Source organism: Netta rufina (genome assembly GCF_964035555.1).
Source record: "Netta rufina genome assembly, chromosome: 30".
Taxonomy (NCBI): Eukaryota; Metazoa; Chordata; class Aves; order Anseriformes; family Anatidae; genus Netta; species Netta rufina.
Window position 1 is genome coordinate 1,307,802 of NC_140154.1, and position 17,896 is coordinate 1,325,697.

A 17,896-nucleotide genomic window follows, 5' to 3' on the forward strand; every position below is an offset into this window, starting at 1 on the left:
CCCCACCTCCACGTAACCCCTTGGGAGCCCCCCCTGTGTTTCATGCCCTGGGACCTCCCCCCCCAGCCCCATCTCTGGTCCCCATTCGCATTTTCTCCCATTGGGAGACCCCCCCATTAAACCCCATTTCCCTTGGATCCCCCCATTGAGCTCTGCCTCCTCTGGGACCCCCCCCCATTTAAACCCCATTTCCCCTGGGACCCCCCCCCCATTAAACCCCCATTTCCTCTGGGACCCCCCCCATTAAACCCCCTTCTACCCCTGGGGACCACCCCCCCACTAACCCTCCCAGGCCCCCCTCCCATGCCCCCAGCCCCCCCCCCCCATTAGGGAGACCCCCCCATTAAACCCCATTTCCCTTGGGATCCCCCCATTGAGCTCTGCCTCCTCTGGGACCCCCCCCATTAAACCCCATTTCCCCTGGGACCCCACCCCATTAAACCCCAATTCCCCTAGACCTACCCCATTAAACCCCTCCTTCCCTGGACCACCCCCCATTAACCCTCCCAGGCCCCTCTCCCATGCCCCCAGCCCCCCCCCCCATTAGGGAGACCCCCCCATTAAACCCCATTTCCCTTGGGATCACCCCCCATTAAACCCCTCCTCCCCCCATTAACCCCCCCAGGCCCCCCCTCCCATGCCCAGAGCCCCCCCTCCCATTACAAAGACCCCCCCACCCCACCCTCCCCTTTGCACCCCCCCATCCCCTGACCCCCCCCCCCCCCCCCCTTTCCTAACCCCCTTTTTCTCCCCCCCAGGGCCTGGACGTTGCAGCAGACCCCCCTTTCGACCCCCCCCTTCTACCCCATCCCCCCCCCCACCCCTTACCCCCCCACCCCCCATCCTCCCCCAACCCCCTTTCCCCCCTCCATTCCTCCCCCATTTCCCCCATCCCCAACCCCCGGAGCCCCCAAACTCCCCCCCACAACCCCTCAATTCCCTCCCCAACCCCCTCAACCCCTCCGGGACCCCCCCAGAGACCCCCCCAGGACCCCCCCAGGGACCCTCGACGAGCTTTAGCCCTGGCGTTGCCCATCGGTCCCGATGCCATCGTCAACCTCCCCGTGGAGGATTTCAACGCCCTTTTGGGCCGCGCTCAGCCTTTCGGCTCCGGAACTGGCCCTGGCTCGAGATATCCGCAGAAGAGGCAAAAACAAGGTTGCGGCCCAAAAATGTCGCCGGAGGAAACTGGAAGCCATCGCCGGGGCTCCAGGCCGAGCTGGGGCGTTTGGGGCGCGAACGGGAACGGCTGCTGAGGGCGCGGGGCCAAGCGGAGAGGGCGCTGGGGGGCCCTGCGCAGGGACCTGGCCCGCGTCTCCGCTCAGGTGCTGGGGGCGCTGAGGGATGGGGCGGGGGGTGAGGAGGGGGGGGAGACCCAGGGGGGTGCCCCCCACCCAAGGGGTCGGGGTGAATGCGGAGGGTAACGGGGGGGTTGGGGGGCGGGGGGGGGTGGAGGGGGGGTGGGGGTGAGCGATGTGGGGTGGGCAGGGGGTGGGAGGCTGGAGGCACCCTTGGGTGCTATGGGGCATCCTGTGGAGCCTAAGGACACCCTTGGGTGCTTCCTGAACCCCATGGGGAGCAGCAGGGCCCTCTGGTGCTCCTGGTGCCACCCTGCACCCCACAGACCCTGAAAGCACCCTTGGGTGCCTCTTGAACCCCATGGGGTGTGAGGACAACCAGGGGTGCCATCCTGCACCCTACAGAGCCTAGAGGCACCCTTGGGGGCTATCTGGCACCCTATGGAGCCTGGAGACACCCTTGGGTGCCTCCTGAACCCCATGGGGAGCAGTAGGGCCCTCTGGTGCTCCTAGTGCCATCCTGCACCCTACAGAGCCTAGAGGCACCCTTGGGTGCTTCCTGAACCCCATGGGGTGTGAGGAGGACCACGGGTGCTCCTGGTGCTCTTCTGCACCCCACAGAGCCTGGAGACACCCTTGGGTGCTTCCTGCACCCCATGGGGAACAAGGAGGACATTGGGTGGTCCTGGTGCTGTCCTGCACTCTACGGACCCTAAAGACACCCTTGGGTGCCTCTTGAACCCCATGTGCCCTAAGGACACCCTTGGGTGCCTCTTGAACCCCGATGGGGAGCAATAGGGCCCCTCTGGTGCTCTTGGTGCTGTCCTGCACCCTACAGAGCCTAGAGACACCCTTGGGTGCCCCCCTGCACCCCCTGGCTGCCAGCAGTGTCCCCCGTTGTCCCCTGGGTGCCCCGCGGTGTCCCCCAATGCCACCAGCCAGGGGGGTGAGGCCCTGGGGACACCCCCGTCACCCCGTCCCGCTGCCACCCCTGTAAATAAACCAGCTCCAAGTCCACCAGTGTGTCACCTCTGTCACCCTAGGGTGCCACATCCCTGTCACCCCCATGTCCCTGTCACCCTGTCCCTGTCACCCCCGTGTCCCCAGCCCAGGGCCAGGTGTCCCCATGTCACCTCTGTCACACCCCAGTGACCTGTCCCCATTATTCTGTCACCCCAGGGTGCCACCGACCTGCCCCCCCCACGTGTCACCCCGTGTCCCAGCACCCTGGGGTGACATTTGGGCCCTGGGGGGCTCTGAGACCCCCCCCCACCATCCTCTCTGTCCCCCCCCATGTCCCACACCCCCAACCCTGTCCCTTGGGGCCCTGGATCCTGCCCCTTCTACCCCCGTCCCCCCCCTTTGTCCCCAGCTCCTGTCCCCAACTGTCCCCATCCTACCCCCCCCGCAGCCACACAATGGGACAGCATCACAAAAACGACCCGGATTTTCGCCAAAATTACAAAAATACCCTTTTATTTTTATATTTTACGCCCCCGACCCCCGGCACATGTCCCCAGCCGCTGCGGGCTCCCGCGACGCTGCAAGGAAGGGGAGAGCCGTGAGCTGGGGGGGGGGTCCTGTGTGTCCCCCCCCCGTGTCCCCAATGTCCCCAGATGTCCCCAAATGTCCCCAAATGTCCCCAAATATCCCCCCGCTCACCTCCACCTGCGGCCCCGGGGGGCTCCTGTCCCTTAGGCAGCAGATCCTACAAAAGCAAAGGGAGGCGTTAGTGGGGGGGCTGGGGGGGTCCAAGGGGGGGGGGGCACGGGGTTGGGATTAATCCGTAACGAGGGGGGGGGGGAAAGGAAAAAGCTGCTCTTACCTACAGCCGCCCTGCCCTGGCTTTGCTGCGGTGCTGCGGGGGGGGCGCGAAAATTGGGGGACAAAGATGGGGGGCTGGGGGGGCGGGGAGGGGGTAGAGGAGGGTGAAATGGGGGGAAAATGGGAAAAATGGGGGAAAATACGGGAAAAGGGGGGAAAAATGGGGGGAAATGGGGGAAAAACAGGGGGAAAAGGGGGGAAATTGGGGAAAAACAGGGGAAAAAGGGGGGAAATTGGGGGAAAAAACGGGGGAAATTGGGAGAAAACAGGGGAAATTGGGGGGAAATTGGGGGAAAAACAGGGGAAAAAGGGGGGAAAATGGGGGAAAACGGGGGAAATGGGGGGGAAAACGGGGGGAAAAAGGGGGGAAATTGGGGGAAAATGGGGGGGTCCTGAGCTAGCCTGAGCTGGGAGGGGGGTCTGCGCGCCGGGGGCTGGAGAGCAGAGGGGCTGAGGACAGAGGTTAAAAAAAAAAAAGACACATTTATTCAGCGTCAGGTTGTGGTACAGTCAGCGATCGACAGCACGGGCGCGCAAATAAAACCGAGGCTCCGGGGGAGAGCCCTCGTAGGAATGCTTTTTTTTTTCTTTTTTTTTTCTGTTTTTCCTGTGTTTTTTTTTTTCTCCGTTTTCTGTTTTTTTTTTTCTTTTTTTCGTTTTTTTTTTTTTTTTTTTTCTTTCCACGGCACAGAAACTAAAAAGAACCCGGGGTACGATTAGTCACGAGACACAGTCCTGGTGGCCGAGGAGGCTTCTGGCTAACGCCAAGTCTTCGGGTAGCAGCCACCCCCCGGCCACAAGTGGCACTTGGCTGAGTTCACAACTTGTAACCTGCAGCTCCCTGCCCCTCCTTCTGGCTCTCCTCTCCTGCTAAGCTTTGTTTCCTGTTGGAAGGGAAGAAATTAGCAGGATTTGGGTTTTTTGGGGTTTTTAGGGTTTTTTTGGGGGGTTTTTAGGTTTTTTTTGGGGGGGGTTTAGTTTTTTTGGGGGGTTTTTAGGGTTTTTTTGGGGGGTTTTGCAGTTTTGCTCGGGGCTGTGCTCACCTGCGGGTGTTAAAACCTCCTCCCGCCGCCGTAGCTGCCGCCGCCGCTCGAGCTGCCGTAGCCGCCTGCGTGGTTTTTAGGAAAAAAAAAAAGGAAAAAAAAAGGGAAAAATGGGGGTTAAGGGGGGTTTCTGCACCTCTGGAGGGTGGGGGGGAGCGCGCCCGGCCCCCGCCGAGGAGGCCCCGCGGACCTGGGTGGTCGGAAATGCTCCAGGGAGAGCGGCGTCGGGGTGCACCCGGCCCGGGGAGCACGGAGCCCGCGGGGGGACTCACCGCCGCCGTACGGCCCCGAGCTCCGGCCCCCGAAATTGCCCCCCTTCATGGGGCCGAAAGTTGGACGATTGGTTGTTTGTAACTGCCGAAGTTCGTTGTAGCTGCCCGCCGCCGCCGAAATTGCTGCCTGAGGGGTTGTTTTGGGGATTTTTTTTGGGGGGGAAGGAGATGGAGTCGGTTTATGGGGTTAAAGACAACCCCAAAAGACTCGAGGGGGGGGATAATGGAGAGATCCGAGGCCAACGGAGGGGATTTAATGGGGGCTGGGGGCGCCCAAGGGGGCTCAACGGGGGTTCAACAGGGGTTCTATGGGGGCTGGGGGCACCCAAGGGGGCTCAACGGGGGCTCAATGGGGGTTCAGTGGGGGCTGGGGGCACCCAAGGGGGCTCAATGGGGGTTCAACGGGGCCAAGGGCACCCAAGGGGGCTCAATGGGGATTCAACAGGGGTTCAACAGGGGCAGGGGGGGCTCAATAGGGGTTCAATGGGGGATGAGGGGGATTCAATGGGGCTGAGGGGCACCCAAGGGGGCTCAACTGGGGGCCGAGGGGACTCAATGGGGGTTCAACACGGGCTGGGGAGGGGCTCAACGGGGGCTGAGGGGAATCAATGGGGGCTGGTGGGGGGCAGTGGGGCCAAGAGGGCTCAACGGGGGGGGCTGAGGGGACTCAATGGGGCAAAAGGGGCTCAATGGAAGCTGGGGGGGGGGATTCAATGGGGACTGAGGGGACCCAATGGGTCTGGGGGGGCTCAGTGGGGGGCCAACGGGGATTCAATGGGGCTGAGGGGGACTCAACGGGGGCCCAGGGAGGCTCAATAGGGCTGAGGGGACTCAATGGGGGGCCAACGGGGGTCAGGGGGGGATTCAGTGGGGCCAAGGGGACCCAACGGGGGGTCAAGGGGGCTCAATGGGGGCCAACAGGGATTCAATGGGGCTGAGGGGACCCAACGGGGGCAAAGGGGGCTCAATGGGGCTGGGGGCAACTCAATAGGGGCTGGGGGTGACTCAGAGGGGGCCGAGGGACAACTCAATAGGGGCTGAGGGGGATTCAATGGGGTCTCAACAGGGTCCCAAGAGGATGAAGGGGGCCGAGGGTGACTCAGTGGGGCCGAGAGGTGCCCAAAAGGGACTGAGGGGATCCCGAGAGGATTTAATGGGGCCGAGGGGGGGGGGGCCCCAAAAGGATTCAAGGGGGTCGAGGGTGACTCAGTGGGGGCTGAGGGGGGTCCCCAAGAGGATTTAAGGGGGCGGAGGGCGCGGGGCTCACCTGTGCCAGCCTCCGAGAGGCCGTTCCGCACGGCTGAGGCGCGGGTCCCCGGGCGGGCCGACGGCCTCCGCTGCCACCCCCGAAGCCCCCCCCGCCGTTGTTGTAACCGTCGTAGGTGCTGCTGCCACCGTAACCCCGATTGCCACCCGAATAACCGGGACCGCTGCCACCGTAACCTAAAGGAGGAGGGGGGAGAAAAAAGGGAAGAAAAAAGAAAAAAAAAGGTGCTGAGCTCCGACGGCCGCCCCGGGGGCTCCGAGGGGCGGGGCCGGGGGGGCTCCGGGGTCGGCGGTGCGGTGGCTGCGTCGGGGAGGCCACGGGGGCCTTTTGGCGTGTCCTGGGCTCGCGGCAAGCGTCGGAGAAATCCCGCTCTGGCCTTACCGTCTCCTCCAAATCCATTATAGCCGTCTCCGCCGCCGCCATAACCGCCACCCGCGGCTGCCACCAAACCCACCTGAAAAGAACAGAACCGTTGGGGTTCGAGCCGGCCCGCGGCCACGCGGGGGTTAATTAGTTAGGTTTTAAAATTTTTTTTAAAAAATGTTTTTTTTTTTGTAGTTGCTGGAGAGGAAAAAAGGCGGGGTGCCGAAATCCCTGGTGTGGAGGAGCGCGGCCGGGGAGCCGGAGCGGTGGCAGCAGCGGCGGTGTGGCGTTTGGGCTCCGTTTTGGGGCCGAATCCGGTTGCCGACGGCCGTGTCCCTGCGGCGTCCCTGCGGCTGGCGGGGGGGCTGCCTGTGTGGCCCCCCCCCCCTCCCCGTGTCACCCACCGCGAGCCACTCACCACGGCCGCCGAAGTTTCCGCCGCGGCTGAAGTTGTCGTTGCTCACCGAATCCTCCTCCGCGCCCGCCGCCGAAATTCCCGGAGCCGCTGCGACCTAAAGAGGGGGCGGCGGGGGACAGCCTTTAGGAACAGCGCAGGCAGCGGGGTCCAGCGCAGCTGGGGGGGGTTTTGGGGGCTGGGGGGGCGAGGCGCGAGCTCACCTCTCTGGCTGGCTGAGGCGCTGGCCATCTCCTGCTTGGAGAGGGCTTCCGCACCTCGCAGTTGTGGCCGTTCACAGTGTGGTATTTCTGGACTGAAAAGGGGGAAAATTGGGGGGCAGACGTGAAATTGGGGGAAAAAAGGGTGAGGGTTAAAGGGGGGAGGCTGAGGGAGGAAGAGCGTAACCCTAAGGGGTCAGGCGGAGGGGTTTTGAGGGTTGGAGGAGGTTGGGGGTGACCTCGTTAAGGGTTGTAATTATGGGGAGGGTGAAGGGGATGGGGCCAGGCTCCTGTCCTGACATCCCAGTGACAGGACGAGGGGCAGCGGGTGCAAGATGGGGCTCCTTTCTGCTCAAAAAAGCTCCTTTCTGCTCAAAAAAGCTCCTTTCTGCTCAAAAAAAACTCCTTTCTGCTCAAAAAACCTTCCTTTCTGCTCAAAAAACCTTCCTTTCTGCTCAAAAAAAGCTCCCTTCTGCTCAAAAATTACACAAGACTTGTGCACAGGGAGCGGGGCAGAGCATGGAACAGGCTGCCCAGCGGCGCTGTGGGGTCTCCTTCTTTGGGATCACCCAAAAAAATCCCTCCTGGAGGCTCTCCCTGCATGACCCGACCCGGGCGATCTTTTCGGATGCCTCCCACCCTAAAAGATTCGGGGTTTTTTTGGGGCACTTACTGACGATCTTGTCAACGGAGTCGTGGTCGTCGAAGGTGACGAAGGCGAAGCCCCTCTTCTTGCCGCTGCCGCGGTCCGTCATGATCTCGATGACCTCGATTTTGCCGTACTGGCCGAAATAATCCCGCAGGTGGTGCTCCTCCGTGTCCTCCTTGATGCCCCCCACGAAAATCTTCTTCACCGTCAGGTGGGCGCCGGGCCGCTGCGAGTCCTGGGGGGGGGGGGGATAACGGGGTGTGGGGTGGGGATGGGCACCCCAAAAGACCCCCGGGAACCCAAAAGTCACCCCAGGCATCCCAAAAGCCCCTTGAGAACTCAAAACAACCCCCTGAGAACCCAAAACTGCCCCCTGGGAACCCAAAAGCCTCCCTGGGCACACCAAAAGCTCCAATCAGGGCACACCAAAACTCCCCCCCCGGCACCCCAAATGTCCCCTGGGTACCACAACCCCTTCCAGGAACCCAAAAGCCCCCCAGGAACCCCAAAAGCCCCCTGAGAACCTAAAACTCCCCCTAGGCACCCCAAAACCCAGCCTGTGCACCCCAGTGCCCCTACCTGGGAACCCCAAAACACCCCTGGGTACCCAAAAGCCCCCACCTGGGCACCCCAAAACACCCACTGGAAACCCAAAAGCCCCCTGGGAACCTAAAACTCCCCCCCAGGCACCCTAAAACCCACCCTGGGCACCCTAAGACTCTCCTAGGAATCCAAAACTCACGCTGGGCACCCCAGAAGCCTCCAGCTGGGCACCCCAAAACTCTCCAGGGCACCTCAAAAGCCCCCCCAGGAACCCAAAACTCCACTTAGCCACCCCAAAACCCTCCTAGGAACCCAAAACTCTCGCTGGGCACCCCAAAACTCTCCAGGCCACCCCAAAAGCCCCCCCAGGAACCCAAAACTCCACTTAGCCACCCCAAAACTCTCCTAGGAACCCAAAACTCTCGCTGGGCACCCCAGAAGCCCCCAGCTGGGCACCCCAAAACTCCACTTAGCCACCCCAAAAGCCCCCCAGGCACCCCCAAAACTCCCCTCGGGCACCCCAAAACTCTCCTCCTGGTCACCCCAGCACATCCCAGGCTCCTCACGGAACGAGGGCAGAGCCTCGCAGGGGCTCTGCGGATCTCAGCCCCTCAGCTCAGCCCCCCCACGCCCCCCCCAGCCCCTTTCCTACCTCCCTGGACACGGCCCTCTTTGGTTCCACCACCCTGCCGTCCACTTTGTGGGGCCGGGCGTTCATGGCGGCGTCGACTTCTTCCACCGAGGAGTACGTGACGAAGCCGAAGCCTCGCGAGCGCTTGGTGTTGGGGTCCCTCATCACCTGCGGGGACACAACCGGGTGAGGAGGGGGCCGCAGCACCCCCCAAACCCCCCCCCCGTAACACACAGAGGGGGGATTTGGGGCCACGGCTCCGTCCCGTCCCTTTTTCCCTTGTTTTTTTGGGGTTTTGGGCCCGAAAATGGGATGCGCTCCGCACGGAGCTATGTCCAACCCCCCCCAGCTCCCCACCCCGAGGGGGGGGGTTCCCCGAAATCGTCACCCACCCCTGGAGCCCGCGGGGGGGGCCGGGGTCCTCACCACGCAGTCGGTCAGGGTGCCCCACTGCTCGAAGTGGCTGCGCAGGCTCTCGTCTGTGGTTTCGAAGCTGAGGCCGCCGATGAAGAGCTTGCGGAGCTGCTCCGGCTCCTTCGGAGACTGCGGGGTGACAGCAATAAGGGGGGGGGGGTTATTAAGGCCCCCCCCCACCCTAATTTCTCATCACGGTGTACCCCAAATCCCCTCCATGGGGCTTTCCAGCAAGGCCTTGGTGCCCCCCCTATAGGATCCCTGCTAACCCCATGGAGACCCCATTGTCCCCTCCCCAACTCAGGGCTGTGCCCCCCCCCCCCAAGGGATCCCAAACAGCCCCCCCACAGCCCCTCTCTGGGCTCCTGTCTCCCTACAGCCCCTCCCTGCCCCCCTGCAGCCCCTGGGGGGGGTCGTTTTGGACCCAACCTCCTTCCTCCCCCCCCCCCCTGCACTGCCCCCACCCCCAAACACCCCAACTCCACCCCCATTCCTTTAAAAACTCCCCACAAACCCCAAACAAATCCCTAAAGGGGGGGCTGCTCAGCCCTTAGCAAGACCCCAACCCCATTTTACGCCCCAGGACCCCCAAATAACCCCAGGAGGGGGGGGCTACAAGGGCTTTATGGAGCCCCCAGCCCCACATTTATAACTCCAAACTCCCCAATAAATCCCAGTGAGGGGGGGGCTGCACAGCCCTTAGCAAGACCCCAACCCCATTTTACACCCCAGAACCCCCAAATAACCCTGGGGGGGGGGAGCTGGGAGTGCTTTATGAAGCCCCTAGCCCCAATTTTTCCCCTCAAACCCTCAAATTAACCCTCGAGGGGGGGGGCCGCAGAGGCTTTAACACCACTTCACACCCCAGAACCCCCAAATAACCCCGGGGGGGCCCTGCAGAGCCTTTACAGAGCCCCCAGCCCCACTTTTTCCCCCCCAAGACCCCCCCAGGGCCCTTCCCAACCCCCAACCCCCCCCCATAAAGCCCCCAACCCCCCCATAACCCCCCCCATGATCCCCCCACCCCCCCTACAACCCCCCTCCCTTCCCCCTCCCCCCCACTTCCACCAGATCGGGGCCGACCCCTCCCCCCCCCCATTGTCCCCTCCCCCCTTACTCCAACCCCAGGAGCCCCCCCCCCCCCTCACCCTGCGCGCCGCGCATGCGCAGACGCCGCGCGGCCGCCATCGCCCACCCGAGCACAAAGGCGCGCACGTGGCCCCGGCGCGCGCGCGCGCCCGGGAAGGGGAGGGGGGGGGTGTGGGGGGGGGCAGCGCGCGCGCCCCCCTCCCCTCACGCATGCGCCCTAGCGGCGGGGGGGTCCCGGCGGCGCATGCGCAGCGCGCGGCGGGCGGGCGGGCCGCGCAGGCGCAGTGCGCGCGCCGGGCCCCGCGCGCCAGGCCCGGAGGGGCGGCGGGGGGCGGGGAGGCCGCGTTCGGAGCCCGGGCCGGGGTTTAAGGAAGCGGCGGGGCCGGGGAGGCCTCACCTCGGACTTGGCCATGGCGGCGGCGCGGCGCGGGGAGGGGCTGGGCGGCGGCGGGCGGCTCGGCGCGCGATGCTCCCTCTGCGAGGCGCCGACACAGAAAGGGGCCGAGCGACGCGAGCGCCGCCGCCTCACTCCGCCGCCCCCGCCGAGCGCCCCGCCCCCCGGCCGCTCCCATTGGGCGGCGCCGCCCGCCCCGCGCCCCCGCGCCGCTCCTCATTGGTCGGCGGGGAAGAGAGCCGCGCTCTCATTGGCCCAGGTCCGCCGCCCCGCCCGCGCCGCCGCCGCCGATTGGGCGAGCCGAGCGAGCGCCCGCCCCCGCCGCGCGCCGATTGGGCGAGCCCCCCGCGGCCCCGCCTCGCGCCGCTTTTCCCGCTTCGGCCCGGCGACTGCCTCGCTGCGCTCCGATTGGCTCCCTCCTCGCGCGTCCCGCCCCTCGCCTCCCTCTGATTGGCTATCCCGCGGGGGGCGCGCTCCCCATTGGCTGCCGCCGTCGTCCCTCAGCGCTGCCCCGCGGCGGGCCCGGCGCAGCTCGGAGGAGCCGGACGAGCTCTGCTGGGAGCGGCGGCGGCGAGCAGGGGCCGCCCGCCCGGCAGCGCCCAAGGTGCGGCGGGCTGTGCGCATGCGCGGGGCTTTACGGGAAGGGAGGGGGGGGAGCGGGAGAAAGAGGAGGAGGAGGAGGGAGGGAGGGGAGCGCGCATGCGCGGAGCGCGGCCGGCGGCGCCTGCGCGCTGCGGGCGCTTTTGGCGGGCGGAGCGCGGAGCGGCGGCGGCGGCGCTGAGGGGCGGCGGGAGCGAGGCGGAGGGGCCCGAGCCGGAGCCGCTCCCCGGGCAGGTAGCGGCGGCGGGAGGCGGATGAATGGGGGGCAGGCCGCGGGGGCGGGACCCGCCGCTTGGATTGGCAGGCGCGCGGGCCAATGGCGGTCGAGGGGGGGCGGGAGCGAGGAGCTGGAGGGGCTCGGCCAATGGCGTGGCGGGGAGGGCGGGGCGGGGAGGGGAGCGACAGCGCGCTGGGCCAATGGGGTGGAAGGAGGGGCGGGGCTGGCAGCGCTGAGGGGCGTGAGGGGCAGCGAATGAGGGCGGGGCGGGGAGCGGAGTGGCGGCGGCGGCGGCCAATGGGAGGGGGCGGCGGGGCGCTGGGCCCGCCCCCGGGGCTCCCCTCACAGCGGGGCCTCCGCGGCCCCCTCAGTGCCCCCCCCCACGGCCCCCCCGGGCCCTTTTGGGGTTTTTGGGGGGATTTCAGCCCCTTTTGGGGTCTCTGTGAGTCCTCTGGGGGCTGGGGGGGGTTGCTCGGGGGCTTTGTGCCCCTTCGGGGTCCCCCTGGAGGCCAGGGGGGTCCCTTGGGGCCTTGTCCCCGCTTTGGGGTCTCCCCAAGGCCTGTGGGGGGGGGGCTGTGGGGGTCGCTTTAGGGTTTGGAGCCTTTTGGGGTCTCCGTGAGCCCACAGGAGGCTGTGGGGTTTGCTCTGGGGCTTGGCAGCCCAATGGGGGCTCTGTGAGCCCAATGGAGGCTGGGGGGGTCCCTGGGGGGGGTGTGGGGATCACCCTTTTGGGGTCTCTCTAAGACTATTGGGGGCTGTGGGGTTTTCTGGGGGCTTTCCCCCTTTTTGGGGCCTCTCCAAGACCAGCAGGGGCTGTGGGGTTCCCCTGGGAGCTTTGTACCCCATTGGGGTCTCTGTGAGCCCAGTGGGGGCTGTGGGGTTCGCTGTAGGGCTTTGCCCCCCTTTAGGGTCTCTCCAAACCCATTGGGGTCTGTGGGGTTTCCTTGGGGTGGGGGGGAAGGTTTACACCTTTGGGGTCTCTCCAAGTCCTGCAGGGGCTGTGGGGTTCCCCTGGGGGCTTTGCACCCCCTTGGGGTCTCTCTGAGCCCGGTGGGGGCTGTGGGATTCCCTGGGGGCTTTCCTGCTCTTTGGGGTCTCTCCAAACCCAATGGGGGCTGTAGGATTCCCCTGGGGGCTTTGCACCCCTTTGGGGTCCCTCTGAGCCCGGTGGGGGCTGTGGGGTTCACTTTAGTGCTTTGCACCCCATTGGGGTCTCCATAAACCCCAATGGAGCCTTTTAGGGTTCCCTTTGAGGCCCTGCACCTCTTTAGGGTCTCTCCAATCCCACTGCAATCCCCCCCACCCCAAAAACCCCACAGCATGACAGGTGGACACAGTGCAGGAGGGACTTCATTCCCCCTGGCACCACCACTCCCCTTACCCCAAGGGGGGAGATTTTTTGGGGTGAAGGATCCAGCACGACCCCATTGCAAGCGTTCGGCCCTATAGGGCTGGGGGGAGCCCTGAGTGGGGTTTTTATGGGGCGATAACTCACGCCCGGCCAGGTTCGCTGCGGTTTGCTGCCCCTGTCATCGCCCATTAGGGTTTTTTGATTCTTTTACAGCTCTTAAATCCCAACGAGAGGGGCGCCCGGGGTCGGAACGGGGGGATGCTGAGCCGGGGAGCTGGGACGAGGAGAGTTTGGGGCTGTTTTGGGGTTATTTAACCACGTTTGGGACTGTTTTGGGGTTATTCAGGACTGTTTTGGGGTTACTTAGCCACATTTGGGGCTGTTTTGGGGTTACTTAGCCATGTTCGGGGCTGTTTTGGGGTTGTTCAGGACCGTTTGGGGGTTATTTAGCCACACTTGGGACCATTTTGGGGTTATTTGGCCACGTTCAGGGATGTTTTGGGGTTATTCAGGACCGTTTTGGGGTTACTTAGCCATGTTCAGGACCATTTTGGGGTTACTTAGCCACGTTCGGGGCTCTTTTGGGGCTATTCTGCACTCTTTTGGGGCTATTCTGCACTATTTTGGGGCTATTTAGCTACATTCAGGATTGTTTTGGGGTTGTTCAGGACTGTTTTGGGGTTATTTGGCTACGTTCAGGGATACTTTGGGGTTATTCGGGACCGTTTTGGGGTTACTTAGCCATGTTCGGGACCATTTTGGGGTTATTTAGCAGCATTCATGACTCTTGGGGTTATTCAGGACTCTTTTGGGGTTATTCGGGGCTCTTTTGGGGTTATTCAGGACCCTTTTGGGGTTATTCAGCCCCAGTCCCGTTTGTTTTCCAGCTGCACCGAGCCGTGACCCCAGCCTGGGGCACCGGTGCCTCTTCCCCGCCACGCGGCGGCCCCAAAAAAAGGGCAAAAAAAGACAATTTCCACGGCTCTGCCTGTGCCGATTTTGGGGTGATCCCCCCAGAAGGGGCCTTGCGGGGCCGTGGCCGTGGCCGTCTGCCCGCTGCTGCCTCCTTTGGGTTTTTTCCCCCGTTCCCATGGCCCCAAAGCCGCCTCCTCGGCCCCATAAATCACAGTGGGGCGGCCGCGGGGGCCAGCGCCGTGGCGCCAGCTCGGGGCCCCCCCCCCCACCTTTCTCCATCCGATTTTTTTTTGGGGTTTCCCAAGGATTCTCGGGGCTTTTAAGCAAAACTCCTCGGTCCTAAAAAGGAACCCGGCTCCCGTTCCGCCACGCGGACGTTTTGGGGTTAAAAACCGCCTTTTGGGGAGGGGGCTGCGGCCAGGCACCGCGTCCCTCGGCCACCAGAGCGGGGAAATCGAAACGAATTAAATCCCTTTTCCGCCCCGGATCGGGAAAAATGGAAAAGCCAGCGCCTCTCTTTTTGCCTCAAACCACCTCTTTTTGCCTCAAAGCGGCCCTTTTTGCCTTAAACCACCTCTTTTTGAACCAAAGCGGCTCTTTTCTTTTGTTCCTCCAGGAGAGGACTCCGACACGCGGCTTTCCCGGGAACTGCCGCCCCTGCGAGGGACACAGCACCCAAAACCGTCCCGTTTACACCCAAAACCATCTCGTTTACACCCAAAACCATCTCGTTTACACCCAAAACCGGCCCGTTTACACCCAAAACCGCCGCCGCCAGCTCGCCCCGTGGCGGGGGGGCGGCGCCGGGGTCGCTTTTCGGCACGGGGCAGGAAATTCCGAGCCGGGAATGGGGTGGCCGAGGAATTTCCTGGCTCCGAGGGTTTTTTTTTGTTATTTTTGGGGCCGTTTTCTTTAAAAAAAGAGAAGCTGCAAAAAAAAAAAAAAAAAACAAGGTTAAAAAAAATCCCTCTTGGCCCCGTGCCCGGTGTGGGATGCTGGCCCGCGGCTTTGCCTTAAAACCCCGTTTTTTGCCCCAAGCAGGCACCTGGCCCGCGGCACGGTTTGAGCTTTGTAGGGTTTTGGCCGTTCCGCAGGGATTTTGCCCCAAAACGCCCGGCGTTGGCAGTCCTGGTGTTCGGGAGGGGGCCCCGTGGTTCCCCCCACCCCGTTTTTTCCCCCGTCCCTTTTTCGTTTGCCTTTAAAACTCCCCTAAAAGGTGAAATTCTGCTCTGGTTTCGGGCTTTTATCGCCGGGTTGGTGGGAAGGGGGCTTTTTTCTGAGACCGTTTCACGAATCCTCTGAATTTTGGGGTCCCTTTGCCCCCTTGAAGGGTTTTTAACCCCAAAAACCCAGCACCTGGGGCTCTCCTTTCGCAGCCACGAAGCACAAACCATGGCTCCTTCGGCCTCGCCTCCCTCCTCACAGGTTTTGGGGTTGTTTTTGGGGTCCCTCCTAACTCCTGCCCCTTCCAAAGTTTATTTCTGAGATGTTTTCACAAATCCCATCTGAATTTTAGGTCCCTTTGCCCCCTTGAAGGGTTTTTAGCCCCAAAAACCCAGCACCTGGGGCTCTCCTTTCGCAGCCACAAAGCGCAAACCTTGGCTCCTTCAGCCTCACCTCCCTCCCTGCAGATTTTGGGGTCATTTTTGGGGTTCCCCCTAACTTGTGCCCCTTCCAAAGTTTATTTTTGAGCCCTTTTCACAAACCCTCTTTAAATTTTGGGGTCCCTTCTCCCATTGAAGAGCTTTTAACCCTAAAAAAAAACAGGATCTGGGGCTCTCCTTTCGCAGCCACGAAGCGCAAACCTCGGCTCCTTCAACCTCACCTCCCCCCTCACGGATTTCGGGATCGTTTTGGGGTCCGTTTTGGGGATTTCCCCCCTAACTCCTTTCCCTTGCACCCCGCAGGACTTGGGTGGCGGCGGTGCGTGGGCGCCGGGTGCTGCGCTATGGGCAAGAAAAGCAAGAGGACAGCAGACAGTTCGTCCTCTGAAGACGAGGAGGAGTATGTGGTGGAGAAGGTGCTGGACCGGCGCGTGGTGAAGGGCCAGGTGGAATATCTGCTCAAGTGGAAAGGCTTCTCCGAGTAAGCACCCCCAAAACCTCCCTTTTTTGCCTTAAAACGGGGCCGAGAGCCGCCTTTCGGTGCTTTTCGGTTCCATTCGCAGCGTGACGTTTTTTTTTTTTGTGTGTTTTTTTCTATTTTTCGGGGGGGAACAGGGAACACAACACGTGGGAGCCGGAGAAGAACCTGGACTGCCCGGAGCTGATCTCGGAATTTATGAAAAAATACAAAAAAATGAAGGAAGGAGACGGCGCCCGGCCGCGGGACAAGGCTGAGGGCGGCAAGAGGAAAGGGCTCCCCGCTGCCGATGACATCAAGGCCAAGAAGAAGAGGGAGGTGAGCGGGGCCGGGGGGGGTTTGGGGGGATTTTGGGGGGTTTGAGGGGGATTTTGGGGGGTTTGAAGGGGATTTGGGGGGGTTTTGGGGTGTTTTGGGGGGCGCGGTGTCACCGCAGGGGGGACAGGAGGTGTCACCAGGGGTTTGGAGGGGATGTGGGGATGGGGGTGCGGGGATGGGACTGGCACCCGGTGTCACCAGGATTTTGGGGAGGGACACGGTGACAGGACTGTCACATAGGGTCCCTGCAGTGGGGACAGGCACCCGGTGATGGGGACAGGAATCCGGGGTCATCAGGATTTTGGGGGGACACCCAGGGTCACCATGATGGGGACAGGCACCTAATGATGGGGACAGGAATCTGGGGTCACCAGGATTTTTGGGGAGGACACGGTGATGGGACTGGCACCTGGTGTCACCAGGATTTTGGGGGGACATCGAGGGTCACCACAATGGGGACAGGCACCGGTGTCACCAGGATTTTGGGGGGGGACACGGTGATGGGAACAGGGACATGGTGTCACCGTGATGGGACAGGCACCCGGTGATGGGGACAGGAATCTGGGGTCACCACGATTTTGGGGGGACACCCAGGGTCACCACGATGGGGACAGGCACCTGGTGATGGGGACAGGAATCTGGGGTCACCACAATTTTGGGGGGACACCCAGGGTCACCACAGTGGGGACAGACACCCGGTGTCACCACAATTTGGGGGGGGACACGGTGATGGGACTGGCACCTGGAGCCCCTACACAGGACCCAGTCGTCCCCCCCCCCAGTGCCACCAGTGCCACGGGGCTGTCCCCAACCCCGTCACCTCCGGGCGCTGCACGCCGACCTCCCCTCCTCCTGGGAGACCGCCTGCAGCGCCGTGACCCCCAAAAAGCCGCTTTTTTCCCCCCAAACCGCGCAGAGCAACGACATCGCCCGGGGCTTCGAGCGAGGGCTGGAACCCGAAAAGATCATCGGGGCCACCGACTCCTGCGGGGACCTCATGTTCCTCATGAAGTGGTGAGGCCACCGCGTGCCCCCCCCGCGTCCCCTCTTGTCACCCGGCGTCCCCAAAAGGGACAACGCCGCCCACCCCGAGGCTCCTTTTGGGGCCGTTTGAGGGGAAAAAGGGATCGGAGCAACGCACGCAAAGCGCGCGACCCCTGAAAGGTGCCAGCGGGCGCTGCCTCACCCCCCCCTTTTTTAATTTTCTTGTCCCCCCCCCCCTTTCAGGAAGGACACGGACGAGGCCGACCTGGTGCTGGCCAAGGAGGCCAACCTGAAATGTCCCCAAATTGTCATCGCCTTCTACGAGGAGCGGCTGACCTGGCACGCGTACCCCGAGGACACGGACAGCAAAGAGCGCGAGGCCGCCAAGAGCTAAAGGCTCCCCCCCCCCCCCCCCCTCCCGGGGCCCCCCGCTGTACATAGCCCCCCCCGGGCAGCGTCTCGTGTCCCCCCCCCCAAAAAAAAAAAAAAACACACAAAAAAACCCTAAATCCCCTCCTTTTCCCTCTTTTCGTGGCCACGGGGTTGGCTCTGGCCCTCCCCGGGGCCGCCGCGGGGGGCGGTGCGTTGTGTCACCGTGTCCCCCCCCCCCCTCCCCAAAATGTGTCCCCCCCCCCCCTTTTTTCTCCTCGCTGTCACCCCCGGGGGGGTCCCCACGTCCCCCCGTGTCCCCCGGCGGGGTGACAAAACCTGGTGGATGGGGAAGGGGGGGGGACAAAGACCCCCACGGTGTCCCCCCCCCTCCCCAAAAATCCTCGTGTCCCCCCCCCCCCGGAGCTGGAGGGGAAGGGGCCGGGTTTGGGGGAAGAGGGGGGGGGGTCACCAAAAAAAACCCGTTTTTGCCGTTTTTTTAACGTCGATGTTTTTAACCCCGGGGTGTCCCCACCCAGGGTGTCCCCCCCCCCACCCGGGGTGTCCCCCCCCCACCTTGTCCCCGTGTCCCCCCCCCCCCTCCCCCCTTGTATTTGCTTCCAATAAAGGGTCACTTTTCAGGAGCGGGGTGCTTTGT

At 63.4% G+C, this 17,896-nt stretch overlaps 3 protein-coding genes across 5 annotated transcripts in view; 1 reads left to right on the top strand and 2 right to left on the bottom strand.

The window, feature by feature from the left end:
- NCKAP1L (NCK associated protein 1 like) overlaps window positions 1-305 on the bottom strand; it is a gene marked incomplete at its 5' end in the record, with an annotated part of 4,454 nt that extends 4,149 nt beyond the window's left edge. Inside the window, 1 exon segment of the mRNA XM_084303646.1 lies at window positions 285-305. Within this exon segment, the coding sequence (XP_084159772.1) occupies window positions 285-305 (21 nt within the window).
- Window positions 306-3,585: 3,280 nt separating this feature from the next.
- Window positions 3,586-10,544, bottom strand: HNRNPA1 (heterogeneous nuclear ribonucleoprotein A1). The gene is given in 16 exon segments (XM_084303773.1): window positions 3,586-4,006; window positions 4,166-4,230; window positions 4,356-4,495; window positions 4,497-4,564; window positions 5,705-5,744; window positions 5,747-5,880; window positions 6,086-6,137; window positions 6,139-6,158; window positions 6,486-6,528; window positions 6,530-6,579; window positions 6,686-6,730; window positions 6,733-6,777; window positions 7,356-7,566; window positions 8,527-8,673; window positions 8,932-9,048; window positions 10,406-10,544. Coding segments are annotated over 16 exon segments (1,206 nt in total). The 5' UTR covers window positions 10,421-10,544; the 3' UTR covers window positions 3,586-3,992.
- Window positions 10,545-10,909: 365 nt separating this feature from the next.
- Window positions 10,910-17,879, top strand: CBX5 (chromobox 5). 3 transcript variants are annotated; one of them, XM_084303549.1, is made up of 5 exons: window positions 10,910-11,006; window positions 15,393-15,570; window positions 15,705-15,885; window positions 16,802-16,899; window positions 17,113-17,879. In XM_084303549.1, exons 2-5 carry the CDS (start codon window positions 15,434-15,436, stop codon window positions 17,261-17,263), a joined length of 567 nt encoding a protein of 188 aa, XP_084159675.1. In that variant the 5' UTR covers window positions 10,910-11,006; window positions 15,393-15,433; the 3' UTR covers window positions 17,264-17,879. The 3 variants fall into 3 exon arrangements, with proteins under 3 accessions (XP_084159675.1, XP_084159674.1, XP_084159676.1); XM_084303548.1 differs by lacking the exon at window positions 10,910-11,006 and adding an exon at window positions 11,122-11,236; XM_084303550.1 differs by lacking the exon at window positions 10,910-11,006 and adding an exon at window positions 11,559-11,661.
- Window positions 17,880-17,896: the final 17 nt, after the last annotated feature.